The 15,999-nt window shown below is 41.9% G+C and overlaps 1 protein-coding gene across 1 annotated transcript in view; it reads left to right on the top strand.

Moving 5' to 3' along the window:
- The window catches only part of LOC115481955 (acid-sensing ion channel 2-like), a 263,330-nt gene extending 248,387 nt beyond the window's left edge, over window positions 1–14,943 (top strand). Inside the window, 3 exon segments of the mRNA XM_030221447.1 lie at window positions 2,199–2,278; window positions 13,895–13,963; window positions 14,406–14,943. Coding sequence (XP_030077307.1) covers window positions 2,199–2,278; window positions 13,895–13,963; window positions 14,406–14,507 — 251 coding nt within the window. The 3' untranslated portion in view covers window positions 14,508–14,943.
- The last annotated feature ends 1,056 nt before the right edge of the window (window positions 14,944–15,999 follow it).

Genomic DNA, 15,999 nt, shown 5'->3' with positions numbered 1-15,999 from the left:
GTCATGGGGACCAGTGTACTACGAATGCTGGCTTCTCCCACGTCCAAATGGCTTGCATTTGGACGTTTTAGACTTGGACTTCTTTGGTTTTGAAAATTGCCGAAAATCTAAGGACGTCCTTGGTATTTTCGAAACGAAAGATGGATGTCCATCTTTTTTTGAAAATGATCTTCTCTCCGCCCCCGAATTTGGATGTCTTTGTAAAACGTCCAAATTCCAACTTAGACGTTTCCTTCGAAAATGCTCCTCTGTGTCACATATACCAAGACAGCCGGCTCCTCTCCAGCACTATGTAAAATCCTATCTAGGTGACGCATGAGGTCCGCCACCTTTACACCAGGCAAGTGACAGGCAATCCTCACGTCCACCAGCCACCCAGCTATCTACATGCCTAATAATTGAATCACCAATACAATAGCTATACTAACCCTTCTCTCCTGGCAGAAGCTCCTGAAGACACATCCTGGCAGTGATCAGTGTTTTGCTGTTTCCATTGGCATTATCCCTATAAATTCAATGTTGGGCCATGTGCTCGGCATTTACAGAGCCAGCAAAAGGGTAACCAATTAAGTGCGATATTCAGCCTTTAACTGGGTATAGCGAACCCTGTAAAGATAGGATTGACTTTTATGTGGTCCTATTTATGCGGTTACCTTTGCCGGTTAAGTGCTGAAGATTGGCACTTAACCACCCAAGTGCTGACTCTGCCCCCAAAACACCCTCAACATTTTCAGTGGCACTCTCTGGTTAAGTGTTACTATGACCGGTTAGCCCTGAACAGGAGCTGTTTCTGGCCGGTTAAATCACTTTGAATATCGACTTCAGAAGCAACAAAAAACAAACCGACAACAGTATAGTTCAGCAGATGATAAGGCTATTGAATGCTGAAAGATTCTTGCATTTAGAAGTTCCGTAGCGTTGAAGGAGCAATTCATGAACATAATGTAGAAAAGGTTAGTAAAGCCGATGTGAAGGTACTACATGTTTGGCCCTAGGTCTAAACAGGGGCAAAGTATCTTTATCCCTTTACCCAACCTATTTTAGTCATCAGGATACGGCCTGATCCTCCTGAGACGATACTTAAAAGTATTTATGTGGTCAGTGGCAGCACAAGTATTGTTTTTTTTTTGTCATGGTCATTTAAATTAATATGGGGGTCTTTTACTATGGCGCACTGGTGTTTTTAGCGCACGTTAAAAATAGGCAAGCGCTAAACGCTAAAGATGCCTGTGTATTCCTATGGTGTCTTTAGTGTTTAGCGCCTGCTTATTTTTAACGTGCGCTAAAAACGCCAGCGCACCTAAGTAAAAGACCCTCTAAATGAATAAAGTTATGTGTTTTAAAATGGGCGCAACTGAGGACATTTCTGGACTAGGTAAAAAATGATCTGATCAAGCAATGATATTCAGCTGCTAACCTGATAACTTGTATTCAAGGGTAAGTGGAGTTTAGGTGGAGTCACAAGCTATGCATGAACTATTCATCCGTGTACATTCACACCAGGTCCCGTGCAAGTGTAAAGCTGTGTGGCTTCATTTTAGCTGCAATTCTGCAGCTTTTGTGAGGCTGTTTGAAAAATGACTCGTAAGCGTTTCACCCCCCGCATCTGTATGTGCTACCGTTTACAGATGTAAATTGTAGATTTTTCAAGTTTGCATGGCTGAGGGAAGCCAATTAAGCGACCAAACTCCAAAACTCACTTTTTGTTTTGCATTTTCAGCTGGTTTGAACACTACTGATATAAGTACAATTCCCTCTTCTTTCATGCCTCGAAATCCCAGGTCTAAATGAGCTGTTATCTGGGGGTTATGAGTGACTGGGAGTATATGTATATCCCAATGGGAAATTATTTTTTATGTATACATGCATTGCCATTGCAAAATGTGGACTACATTTCAGAGTCTGCCCAAACCATACCCCCTTTAATACATGGAAATCAGATGCCTGTCAGTTGTAAACTAACCAATGTTATCTATTTCAAGTTGAGTATGGATTTTCAGTGATGCTACTTGCTGAGAATCCGCATACCTTTAAAAAGATGACTTGTCCATTTTGAAGTTAAGTGTTTGTGTATTTGCAACAATCAAAAACAGACTGGAAACTATGCTTTATTTAAAGCACTTTATACATTAAGACCTATGATGATCATATGTATTCTAAGCATAGAAGTAAAAGCAAAAATTTGTGTTGACTTTTAGGTGACATTGGAGGTCACATGGGGTTGTTTATTGGTGCTAGTATCCTTACAATCTTGGAGCTGTTTGACTATATGTATGAGGTAAGATCTCTCATCCTGTTTTCTGCATTTCAAACTACTATTAAATAGTTCATGAAATGATAAGCTAGAATTTACAGCTTCTAGCAAGAATTTTATGTTACTTGGACAGATTTGTTTACTTTAGGGGTCCTTTTACTCAGGCTTAATTTGTAGACAAAAAGGAAGTGGAACTGGGGGTGGGTGCAGGGCCAGGGCTTTTATGCAATCTTCATTTCTGGATAAAAAGGAAGCTGGTATGTACATATGTGGGGACTAAACACAAATATAACAAATATTGGTAATTTAACATTCTGGGATTAAATCACAAAATTCCCCTCATGCAATCCAAATTCAGAGCAGTCCAAATTATAAACCATCGTCTGGTTCTACCTAGCCCAAGATTAGCCTATCAAGAATCTACACGATGCAGTGCTTTTTTTCTTTTTGTCCCCGCATACTTGGAATAATCTCCCACTTCCTATCCATAGCAACACTTCTTTTAAGAATTTTAAGACCGAAAAACTTTTTGAACAGGCGTTCGGAGAGTCTATTTGACTGTAAACACCAGCTAAATAATGCTGACCTATCCTGCTTTCTATGCAGTTTTGATATACATCCCCACCCTTATCTTTTTCCCCTCCGTCCATTTATGTTCTGTTGGTGTGATTGTTATGCTTTCCTAATGGAGTTCCTTTCTTTGTTTTAGCCTGTACACCACTCAACTTTGCTAATCAGAGCAGTATACAAAGTTCTGCAAATAAATAAGAATTTTAGCTTTAAAAGAAGCTAAAGGGCTTAAAACACTATCTAACTAACAGTGTGCATACTTTTCGGCTACCAAGACATATACAGTAACATGATAGGACTCCATTAGGTAATAGGTAAAATATAACAGTTGTTTTATTAAAGATAATGGCAGCAAATGTAATCAGAGACAATACTTATGCAGAATCACCCACACTGATAGTAAAGTACTGAGTTTTAAGTATCTGTCAAGGCAAATATTACTACTACTACTACTACTATTTAGCATTTCTATAGCGCTGCAAGGCATACGCAGCGCTGCACAAACATAGAAGAAAGACAGTCCCTGCTCAAAGAGCTTACAATCTAATAGACAAAAAATAAAGCAAATCAAATCAATTAATGTGAACGGGAAGGAAGAGAGGAGGGTAGGTGGAGGCGAGTGGTTGCAAGTGGTTACGAGTCAAAAGCAATGTTAAAGAGGTGGGCTTTCAGTCTAGATTTAAAGGTGGCCAAGGATGGGGCAAGACGTAGGGGCTCAGGAAGTTTATTCCAGGCGTAGGGTGCAGCGAGACAGAAGGCGCGAAGTCTGGAGTTGGCAGTAGTGGAGAAGAGAACAGATAAGAAGGATTTATCCATGGAGCGGAGTGCATGGGAAGGGGTGTAGGGAAGGACGAGTGTGGAGAGATACTGGGGAGCAGCAGAGTGAATACATTTATAGGTTAGTATAATGCACATTAGCCCTAGTCCAAAACTTATAGGCTGCCTGACACCCCAAGCACTAAGGATAAAGCAGTTCCAACACTTACAAACACTGGGTCCATAGTAGGTCATGAACTGAAAACAGAGGGCTAGCAAGTGGGTTTCACCTCACGATTAGGCAAGGCAGCCAAAGGGCTTAGAACACTATCTAACGGACAACAGTGTGTGTACATTTTGCCCATCAAGACATATACAGTAACATGATTATGAGCAGATGCCATGGTGCGACCGCACCTGGAGTATTGTGTTCAGTACTGGTCTCCGTATTTCAAAAAAGATATAGTAGAATTGGAAAAGGTACAGCGAAGGGCGACGAAAATGATAGTGGGGATGGGACGACTTTCCTATGAAGAGAGGCTGAGAAGGCTAGGGCTTTTCAGCTTGGAGAAGAGACGGCTGAGGGGAGATATGATAGAAGTGTATAAAATAATGAGTGGAATGGATCGGGTGGATGTGAAGCGACTGTTCACGCTATCCAAAAATACTAGGACTAGAGGGCATGAGTTGAAGCTACAGTGTGGTAAATTTAAAACGAATCGGAGAAAATTTTTCTTCACCCAACGTGTAATTAGACTCTGGAATTCGTTGCCGGAGAACGTGGTACGGGCGGTTAGCTTGACGGAGTTTAAAAAGGGGTTAGATAGATTCCTAAAGGACAAGTCCATAGACCGCTATTAAATGGACTTGGAAAAATTCCGCATTTTTAGGTATAACTTGTCTGGAATGTTTTTACGTTTGGGGAGCGTGCCAGGTGCCCTTGACCTGGATTGGCCACTGTCGGTGACAGGATGCTGGGCTAGATGGACCTTTGGTCTTTCCCAGTATGGCACTACTTATGTACTTATGTACTTATGTAATAACATATACAAGTTCAATGATAAAGTAATGCAAATGCAATGATCTTAACAGCACAGTTATGAAAGTCTACTTTCTATACCTATCCGCCTAAATCTTTTCTTCTTTCCCTTATCTAATACTTTTACATCACTAATTGTATCTGACATCCTGGAATGACAAAGCCATAAACAGGACTCTGTAAGCCACATTGAGCCTGCAAATAGGTGGGAAAATGTGGGATACAAATGCAATAAATAAATAAATAAACATAAATGATATCATAGGTTATTGTAAGGTTGGAATTTTTGCGGAGATTTCAGTGACTGTCCATAGTTCATTGGGAGAGACATGTCACTTGTACCAAGGAGATGATAATGCTATGATATTAACCACATGAATGGTAAAGGTCGACATCAAATAAATTATAACATGTCCAGCAGGCAACATTCTAGCACTTTGTAAGTAGTCCATCAGGGTGACTGGATACTGGATATGTTCTTTTTGAGGCTTGCAGCAAATGCTACCAGTAATGACGTTAGTGAAAATGATAAAATTGCTAAATGTCCACGCACACACATGTCCATAGTGCATAGGTAACACCAGGCTGTGATCAGTTCTCTGGTTGCAGCACAAAACTGGGTACCATGGTAAAACCATGTACATCATACATAATTCTGAGTGTCAGCAACAATAGATGAATTACATACACTATTATAGAGTCTCCAGCTGCTCCTTCATAGGCACCCAACTCTGGAACTCGTTGCCAAAAGACCTGAAATTCATGAACAACTACCTAAACTTCTCGAAAAACCTAAAAACGCACCTTTTCAGAAAGTCCCTTCCTTCTATGTCATCATAACCTCTCAACCACAAAAAAATTACACGAAACAACCTCATAAATGAAAAACTACGATGCATTCCTCACTCCCGCAAATGCCACCTAATCTTCCTATCTGTCATGTAAACGCATTCTATGCTACTACTGATCATTTATGACTGAAATTTTGTAATCGCCTCTCTTGTACTATGTAAGCCACATTGAACATGCAATATAAATGCAATAAATAAATAAAATAAATAGTAAGTGACAGCAGATAAAGACCTGAGTTGTCCATCCAGTCTGCCCAACAGTCACATTCATTATGAATTCAAGATTTCAGTCAACAATGAACATGATCATGGTCTTTCTTTGGTGTTTCTGGGACTTAGTCTATAGAAGTCTGCCCGGCTCTGTCCTTATGTTCCAACTATTGGAGTTGCCGTCAAAGTCCTCTCCAGCCTATCCAAATTCGTCTTGTCATTTGCAGGACACAGACTATAAAAGTCTGCCCGTTACTGTCCTCACATTTCAAACCACTAGAGTTTCCGTTGAAACTCTCTCCAGCCCACCCTAAACTGGATCGCCATATGTGGGACTCGGACCGTACAAGCTAGCCCAGCACCGGCCTTAGTTGATGCAGCCAGAGTTGACATCTAAATTGACATGCAAACGCTTAAGCAACCCTTTAAGATCCTCTGTGTTCTTCCCATGCCTTTTTGAATTCCGTCACAGTTTTTTTTTCCACCACCTCTGTCGGGAGATCATGCCAGGCATTCACCACCCTCTCCATGAAAAAGAATTTTATGACATTACTCCTAAGTCTACTACCCCGCAACCTCAATATTAAGATGTAAAGACAGTCACAGGTTAGGAGTGGCTGGGACCGGTCAGCAATAGGGTCATGGCAGGAAATGCTCTCATTCTTATCCTCTACTTTTACTAAATTCCCTTCTCTGGAAAATATTTGTTTCTATATTAATACCGTTCATATCTCCCCTGTCCCTCTTCTCTATGGTATACATATTCAGATCTTCCAGTCTCTTCTCATATGTCTTTTGGCACGAGCCCCATATCATTCTTGACACCATCCTCTGGACTGTTTCTGATGATATTAAGGATGTATCATGAAAACGATAGCACCCCAGCTCAGAAGGGAATATCAAGAATTAAGCATTAAAAATGTGAAACTGAGAATTTTTTTAAATTATTTATTTATTCATTTACATATATCATTAAACAAGAATAATTACTTGTCAAGAAAATAACTATGCTGTACATTCTCAAACAAGGAAAATAAATTATTTTAACACAAATACATACAGCAAGTTAATTAAAGTCCACATTGCGGAGATTCAAAATTTACGATAGGAAAATAAAGGAAACATTAATTTAAGGAAAATCACACTAGTTCGGTTACTCATTAAAGATACCCTTATTCTTTTAACCTAGATCTAATTACTCCCATGCCCTTTTGCAGCCAAGAAAGATGATAGCTGTGAAGGGTCATAGAATACATACTTATTAGATGAAACTGAGATAATTTTAAGACAGAACAGGACAGATGCATTTAACCTAGTTACAGATTGCTGACACTTGCTGAATTAACAGTTTCAGCAAGCTTAATTAATGAATGTTTTGTTCAGATGATAGGAAGTGGCATTAAGAACACGCTTGTTTTGAAGGGAATAGGGAAGTAAGAGAGAAATATGCAGATGTCTGAGCATGTAGATGTAATATATGTTAGTTCCGTATTCCTATAAATGTTAATGATCTTTACCAAAATAGCTAGCAGCTATCTGACCTTTGCTCTTTAAAATGCTGATAGAAGTTTAATATAATCTAGCCAGTGCCTTTTTGTTTTCAAAATTTGTGTCCCATGATTTGTGATGTAACCAGTTAATTTATGACGTAATGCATTCTTAATAAAAGAGCAGAGTACCTGAGGGATTTTTAAACAGTTCTGGGTGGCCTCACTGCCATTATGTGAGACCCTCCATGCTCTCTCCCAAAGGCTGATCTGTATTTTTTTATAGTGATGTGTGTGGATTTCTTTCCTTTGGCCTCCTAGAGGTTGAAGTAAAAGAGCCGGGTATTTGTCCTGCCCTGATAGGGTCTTAGGCAAACAGTTTTGGTGCCGCTCCTTCGGACTTTTCTCTCTAGCTGTTGTTAATGGGCACACACCCGCATTCACTCAAATAGGACAATGGATTGGTTCTGGTTGTTTAAAGGAAATTACTGTAAAAAGTATTAAGATGTAAAGACAGCCACGGGTTAGGAGTGGCTAGGACCGGTCGGTATTAGAGTCATGGCAGGAAAAGCTTTCATTCTTATTCCTTGATGATGACTGGGGTAGATGTTGCTTTTGTCTGGCAACCCAGCAATCTGATTGTCGTGCAAGGAATCGGAAAAACCGTGACTGGTAGAATTTGTGGCAATAGTATGGATATGGAAGGAGAGCTGATAATGTTTGAGTGCACTGATTCACTTGCACTGCTATTTGTTAAAATTGCAGTGGAACCAAAAAGAAAACAAGTATGAATATTCTAGAGGAAACTATGCATTGTAATTGAGATTTTTTGATCATTCTAAATTGTGTTCTTTAAAGGAAATACTGGAGGATTCCCATCTAATGGACATCTATGTGCAGAGGGAGCAGAACTTGAGTATTCAGCCCAGCCTATCAGATATTCCTGATTAAATTGAAATATCTGCTCAGAATTTTATCTCTGCAGACAGTGTCCTGTTTATAAGTATGTCTCCAGTGTGGTCTGTTAGCTGTAAAGTGCTGTGTGGCCAGATTAGGGAACTGTAGGCTGACTACGGCTCTTACATCTTTAGCAAGATACGGCCTCCAAAACTGAACACAATACTCCAGGTGGGTCCTCACCAATGACTTGTACAGGGGCATCAACACCTCCTTTCTTCTGCTGGTTACACATCTCTCTATACAGCCTAGCATCCTTCTGGCTATGGCCACCACCTTGTCACACTGTTTTGTCACCTTCAGATCCGCTTATTAGAAAAAGAGGAAAAAAGACCAAACGTCAGCCGGTGTGGCTAAATGGTAAGGTAAAGGAAGCTATTAGAGTCAAAAAACAATCCTTCAGAAAATGAAGAAGGGAACAGACTGAAGACAATAAGATAAAACATAAGGAATGTCAAACCGAATGCAAAAAGGAGATAAGAAAGGCTAAGAAGGACTTTGAAAAAAAGTTAGCGTTAGAAGCGAAAACACATAGCAAAAAATTTTTTTTAGGTATATTAAAAGCAGGAAGCCGACTAAAGAATCGGTAGGGCCGCTGGACGACTGTGGTGTTAAAGGGGCGATCAGGGAAGACAAAGCCGTAGCGGAGAAATTGAATGAATTCTTTGCTTCGGTCTTCACCGAGGAGGATTTGGGAGGGGTGCCGGAAAAGGTATTTGAAGCGGACGAGTCAGAAATACTAAATGATTTCACTGTAAACTTTGAGGATGTAATGGGGCAGTTCTGCAAACTGAAAAGTAGTAAATCACCGGGACCGGATGGTATTCATCCCAGAGTATTAATAGAGCTGAAAAATGAACTTGTGGAGCTATTGTTAGTAATATGCAATTTATCCCTAAAAACAGGTGTGGTACCGGAAGATTGGAGGGTGGCCAATGTAACGCCGATTTTTAAAAAGGGTTCCAGAGGCGATCCGGGAAATTATAGACCGGTGAGTCTGACGTCGGTGCCGGGAAAAATGGTGGAGGCTATTATTAAGAATAAAATTACAGAGCATATACAAAAGCATGGGCTACTGAGACAAAGTCAGCACGGTTTTAGTGAAGGGAAGTCTTGCCTCACAAATCTACTGCATTTTTTCGAGGGGGTGAACAAACATGTGGACAAAGGGGAGCCGGTGGATATTGTATATCGAGATTTTCAGAAGGCGTTTGACAAAGTGCCGCATGAAAGACTCCAAAGGAAACTGGAGAGTCATGGGATCGGAGGCATTATATTATTATGGATTAAGAGCTGGTTAAAGGATAGGAAGCAGAGTGTAGGCTTAAATGGCCATTATTCTCGATGGAGAAGGGTGGTTAGTGGGGTCCCTCAGGGGTCTATGCTGGGACCCCTGCTTTTTAACATATTTATAAATGACCTCGAGATGGGAGTAACTAGTGAGGTAATTAAATTCGCAGATGACACAAAATTATCCAGGGTCGTCTCGTCGCAGGAGGAGTGTGAAAAATTACAAGAAGACCTCGTGAGACTGGGGGATTGGGCGTCCAAATGGCAGATGAAGTTCAACGTTGACAAGTGCAAAGTGATGCATGTGGGAAGGAGGAACCCAAATTACAGCTATGTTATGCAAGGTTCCGCGTTAGGAGTTACGGACCGAGAGGGATCTGGGAGTCATCGTAGATAGGACGTTGAAATCTTCAGCTCAATGTGCTGCGGCAGCTAAGAAGGTGAACAGAATGTTGAGTATTATTAGAGAAGGGATGGAAACCAAGCATGAGGGTGTTATAATGCCGTTATAGCGCTCCATGGTGCGACCGCACCTGGAGTATTGTGTTCAGTTCTGGTCGCCTCATCTCAAAAAAGATATAAAGGAATTGGAGAAGGTGCAGTGAAGGGCGACAAAAATTGTAAAAGGGATGGGACGACTACCCTATGAGGAGAGGTTAAGACAGCTAGGACTCTTTAGCCTGGAGAGAAGGCGACTGCTGAGAGGTGATAGGATAGAGGTTTACAAAATAATGAGCGGGATAGAGCTGACAGATGTGAAGTGTTTGTTTACGCTTTCTAACAATAATAGATCCAGGGGACACAAGATAAAATTAGAATGTGGTAGGTTTAAAACAAATCGGAGAAAGTTTTCTTTACTCAGCACGTAGTTAGACTCTGGAACTCATTGCCAGAGAAGGTAGTGACGGCAGCTGGCCTTGCTGAGTTTAAAGGGGGTCTGGACAGATTTCTGAAGGAAAAGTCCATTGATCGTTATTCAATTTTGGGTTTTTTGTCAGGTTCTTGGGGCCTGGATTGGCCGCTGTCGGAGACGGAGTGCTGGGCTTGATGGACCTTTGGTCTTTTCCCAGCGTGGCAGTGCTTATGTGCTTATCCTCAGATACTATCACCCCAAGATCCCTCTCCCTGTCTGTGCACAACAGCCTTTCACCTCATAGCACATATGTCTCCTTTGGATTTCTACTCCCTAAGTGCATTGAAGTGCATCTACTCCCTAATTGCATTGAATTTTAATTTATGTATGCAAAACCAGAAACCATATTAAATCCAATACAATCAAAATCATGTACAAAAATATAAATAAATTATATAATTATTGTGTGCTCAGTTTTTTTGGTGTATATACAGAGACTCAGGAATTGAGATGTAAAACACCTTGTATACATCATAGCACGCCCTGCTTCCTCCTAATAAAAAACTAAGTAAGGTCTTGCTTTTAAGTGCAGCAGTTATATGTACATATTATACTATTACTTAGCTTGAGCAGTAGATTTCAGTCCAATTGTTTGACGTGCATACAGTATCCAATCTTGCTTCCTGGTCAATGCAATACTTTTCTAGTGTAGCTTGTTTCACATCACAAAATTAAAACAAAAAAGCAAAAAAATCAAAAAAAGCCTCTCAAGTTCTCTACATGGGCCATGTTTCGCCAGCAAAGCAGCGTCTTCAGGGGAACAAAAGATGCAGCAGCTTTGGGAGGAGCCCTCTCCAAATCAGTCTAAGGCTCTTCGTGCCTGACTCATCCTTTTTAATTCTGGCTCCAACTCCTTTTTATGTTGGGCTAGAACCTTTATACTCTGGCTTAATTCTTGGCTTTAAGCATCTAACATCAGGTTAGCGTGCTTAAAATTCTCTACTAACTCAGTGACCTGTAGTTTTCCACTGTTGCAATACTAGCCAGGCTTCCTGCCATTCTTGTTCCCAAACTCCCATTGTGAACTGACTCTGTATTCCTTGGCAAACCACTATGCCACTCCAGGTTGTCCAGCACTCTCGCTGTATTTTAAACTTTTCTCCTTCTTCTATTGTACAAGTTCCTCAGCTTGTTACATCACAGAAGCGGAATTATAAAGTAAAGCAGTTTCTCTCTTAGGTAAATTCAGTTGCATAGGCCTCTGCCTAGCAGGTTGAGTCCAAATTTTCTCTCAGTTCCCCACCCTTCCTTGTACCACAGGCTTCTCTTTCCTATAACCCGGAGCCTTTGTATTCAGGTCTCTTATACTACTGTATACTTCTTTCTCAACTCTTCGGCACTCTTGTGCAGTTGACTAAGCAGTATCAGGGTTTCCAATACACTTCAGCACACTTGCATAATGTACTTATTAAATACCTCCTTAGCCAGGTCACAGCAGTCAGTTCCACTCAATGCAGTCACACTCTAGAGCTCCTGCTGTTCCTCTATGGGCATTTTAACTGTCTTCTGTACATTGTGGAGCCACACCCTCCTGTCCAGGCAGCCTACCCTTCGTACAATGCACATTCTCCCGCTGTCTCTGTCAGTTCTGCGGTTCAGCCTTTGACCAGCAGGTTTAGCACCCTCTGCTGTCAGGGGGCTGAACTGCAATTCCCAATCAGGGATACTTGCACTGTCCCTCACTGCTTCGCACGCCTAAAAAATCGGCACTGAAAAAAAAACACTAAGCACTATTCTATAAATGGCAGTCAAAGTTAGGCGCCGTTTGTAGAACAGCACAGCACCGGGAGCTGTGACTACTTTTAGATGTGACCATTTACACCAACCAAACACTGCACGTAAATTAGGTGCAAATTGCCTTTATTCTATAACTACATGCATAAATTAAAGGAATGCCTCTGATCTGCCCATAACCCTCCCATGCCTTTGGTGAGGCCTCATTTGGAGTACTGCGTGCAGTTCTGGAGACCGCACCTACGGAAACATATAAACAGGATGGTGTCGGTCCAGAGGGCGGCTACGAAATTAGTACATGGTCTTGAATGCAAAAATTATAGGGACAGGCTTATAAACCTCAACATGTATACGCTGGAAGAAAGGAGGGAGAGAGGAGACATGATAGAAACGTTTAAATATCTCAAAGGCATTTATGTACAGGAAGAGAACCTTTTCCAAATGAAGGAGAGCTCTGGAATGAGGGGGCATATGACAAAGTTAAGAGGGAATAGGCTTAGGAGCAACCCGAGGAAGTATTATTTCACAGAAAGGGTGGTGGAGGTGTGGAATGGCCTCCTGGTGGAGGTGGTGGAGTCGAGGACTGTTCCAGAGTTTAAAAAGGCATGGGATAAGCATGTGGGATCGCTTAGGAACAGGTAGAATTAGGGGTTACAGAGGATGGGCAGACTGGATGGGTCATATGGCCTTTATATGCCGTCATGTTTCTATGTCTGTGCTCTCTTTTTGGACCCTCTGTGTAATTTTTATATGCGGATCTCGACACCTAAATTTACACATGTTATCTTTAATTGAAGCCAATAAGCACTGATAATTTATTAGGGCCCAATTATCGGTGTTTGATTGGCTTGCTATTCATTTAAATTGCACATGCAAATTGGGCATGCACCCAAAATTGTGTGTGCAGTTTAAAGCACCATTTATAGAATTCAGGGGCAAGTATAAAGTTGTACGCGCAAGCTTATAGAATTAGAGGGATAGTGGCTAGCGCTGAATATCCGATAGATAATGTGGTCAGCACTAGAACATACCTGGATAGTGGCAATGTTCAGTCTTCAATCTGGATAACTTAAGATGGATAGAAAGCTGTCCTAAGTTATCTGGCTAGCAGACTGAATATTGCCACTATCTGGTTAGGTTTCCAGTTCTGGTTGCTGTATATCAAAAAAGATATAGCAGAATTAGAAAAGATTCAAAGAAGAGCGACCAAATGATAAAGGGGATGGAGCTCATAAAAGGAAAGACTAAAGAGATTAGGGCTCTTCAGCTTGGAAAAGAGAGATGGATGAGGGGAGATATGATTGAGGTCTACAAACACCTGACTGGTGTAGAATGAGTAGAAGTGAATCAGTTTTTTACTCATTCCAAAAGTACAAGGAAGTTACGTGGAAATACTTTTAAAACAAATAGGAAGAAATATTATTTTTTTACTCAACGAGGTCTGGAACTCGTTGCCGGAGGATGTAATAATGACAGTTAGCGTTATCTGGGTTTTAAAAAGGTTTGAACAAGTTCCTGGAGGAAAAGTCCATTGTGTACTGTTGAGATAGACATGGGGAAGCTACTACTTGCCCTGGGATTGGTAGCATAGAATGTTGCCACTATTTGGGTTTCTGTGACGTGGCTTGGCCACTGTTGGAAACAGCATACTGGGTTAGATGGACCAACTGTTCTTATGAAGGTGACAGACCACTCAAGAAAGAAAATTGAGGTATTGTTGACCTGTAAGGTGACCTCTGTATCACTTATCATATAATAGTGCATAAATATAAGTATACAGAAAGACAGCAAGACAACAGCAGTTAACTGGAAGATATTGTTCTTATCTTACAGCTGATAAAGGAAAAATTATTAGATCTACTTGGGAAAGAAAATGATGAAGAAAGCCACAATGAAAATCTGGTAAGAAAACTGCAGTAAGCACCTGAATACTGTGTGTGAATCTATGCTTGCACTATCCCATTGTTTTCAGGAGAAAACTGAAAGATGTCATTGTTGGCCTTAGGTCAGGCAAATACGTCAAATACAGAATGCAGAATCAGAGGACACAGGGTGAGAAGCACCCCAACTGCAGCCATTGGATCAGGCCGGAGTAATCCAGATCCCTGCCTGATTTGCTGGCCTGGTTTTTTCTACACTTTTTTTTCCTAAGGTACAGAATGGTGCCTCCCCCCCCCCCCCCCCCAAACAGCAGCCTGAGAATTATTAGGATATCATATTCTGCTGCCAGAGAACTAGTCTCTTAGCATGAGAGTGGTTCCATGTCAGCAGGAGATGTCCTTTCTGATTGCTTCTCCTGATGCTGATGACGCACACCAGTAACGCTTCTGTTTTTGTTTCTCAGGGTCCTTGCAACACCGTGCCAAACCACGCTGAAGCCACCGACCACACTGTGAATGTGCCACTGCATTCTGCCCTAGGGACAGTGGAGGAGATCACTTGCTGACCCTCCTCAACCCACCTGAAGCGAATGGTCCAAGAGTGATGAACAATAGGGAAACCACAAAAGGACCTTGTCTGGTTGGGGTTCTGGTGGTAATAAGGGAGGGAATGGAATGGGCAATGATCCACTATGCACAGAACCCAGTATCCTCCACCAAAACTAAGCTAGAGACGGCACAGACTTGGCAATGTTCCTGATTCCTGAGTAGGACAGTGAATTTTCGTCTGAAAGCTGGGAAACTGCTAAGCTTTTGACTGATGATTAAAGAGAAAAAAAAACTTTCGTATGCTGCCAAAATGTATAAAGCATTTGCATGTAAATCCTTCTGATTGCTTCCATATCCAGAAGTATTTCTGTAACTTACAATCTCTACCAGCCCTTTAAACGGTATCATGCCCAGGTGGGGCAGAGCTTACGATGTTCATGCCATGAGTTTCAACATCCACCCGCTGAAAAGTGGGACATAGCGTTTTTTAAAATTTTTTAAAGCTTGAAGTAGTTTCTGTGTTCACTAAAATGTTGCAAAAGGCCTTTCTGTACCCAGTCTGGATGTGTGGCTGATGTTGCTGGTGACATCACTGCCTGTATGGACCAACTGAATGCTGTGCGTGTGCAGTGCAGATATATGACATGGTAATCAGAATAGTAGACAGTTCAGATTTTGCTCCTTGGCTAATATTAATTCTCAGGTATAGCTTGGAAATACTGCGCATTTTACAGAGGTAAGTTTTTCTTTCTCTTGAGACGCATTTGCTTTCCAGCAGCCAAATTATTTATAAGAATCATTTTTACTTTTATGAGGTTTTTCTTTCTTTCATTCTTAAAGTAATCCTCTGATAATGACCTCTATTTTTTTTTTTTTAAAACCCTACATGCCCACTTTTGGCAGAAGAAAAATGTATTACAAAGCAGTGGCATAGCCAAGGGTGGGCCAGGGTGGGCCCAGGCCCACCCACTTTGGGCTCAGGCCCACCCAGTAGCAGCACATCTATGATGTGGTTGGCAGGGATTGCCAAGCCCCACTAGCTGAAAACTCCCAACAACTGTCCCTCCTGCATACCTTGTAAATAGCAGATCTTCACTCGCAGCGACTGACACAACAGCCCCACCGCCTTTCCTCTGATGCAGGGGCGTAGCCAGCCTTCCGTGGGAGAGGGGTCCAGAGCCCGGGGGAGGGGGCACATTTTAGCCCTCCCCCCGGCGCCGCCCCCCCACCGCCGACATTGCGGGCCCCCCCCCCCCCGCGAACCCGCCGTCGCTGCAGCCTACCTTTACTTTTGCTGGCGGGGGATCCCACTCCCCGCCAGCCGACGTCTTCTTCTTAGTCGCTTCCTGCTCTTCAATTTGTTTGCTGAAGTCCTGCACGTTGTACGTGCAGGACGTCAGACTCAGAGAACTCTCTCAGTCTGACGTCCTGCACGTACAATTACGTGCAGGACGTCAGCAAACAAATTGAAGAGCAGGAAGGACTGAGAAGACGTCGGCTGGCGGGGAG

The sequence above is a fragment of the Microcaecilia unicolor genome, chromosome 12, assembly GCF_901765095.1.
Source record: "Microcaecilia unicolor chromosome 12, aMicUni1.1, whole genome shotgun sequence".
In the NCBI taxonomy this organism is placed as follows: domain Eukaryota; kingdom Metazoa; phylum Chordata; class Amphibia; order Gymnophiona; family Siphonopidae; genus Microcaecilia; species Microcaecilia unicolor.
The sequence above is the reverse complement of the archived record's forward strand: the minus strand, read 5'-3'. Positions and strand labels throughout refer to the sequence as shown.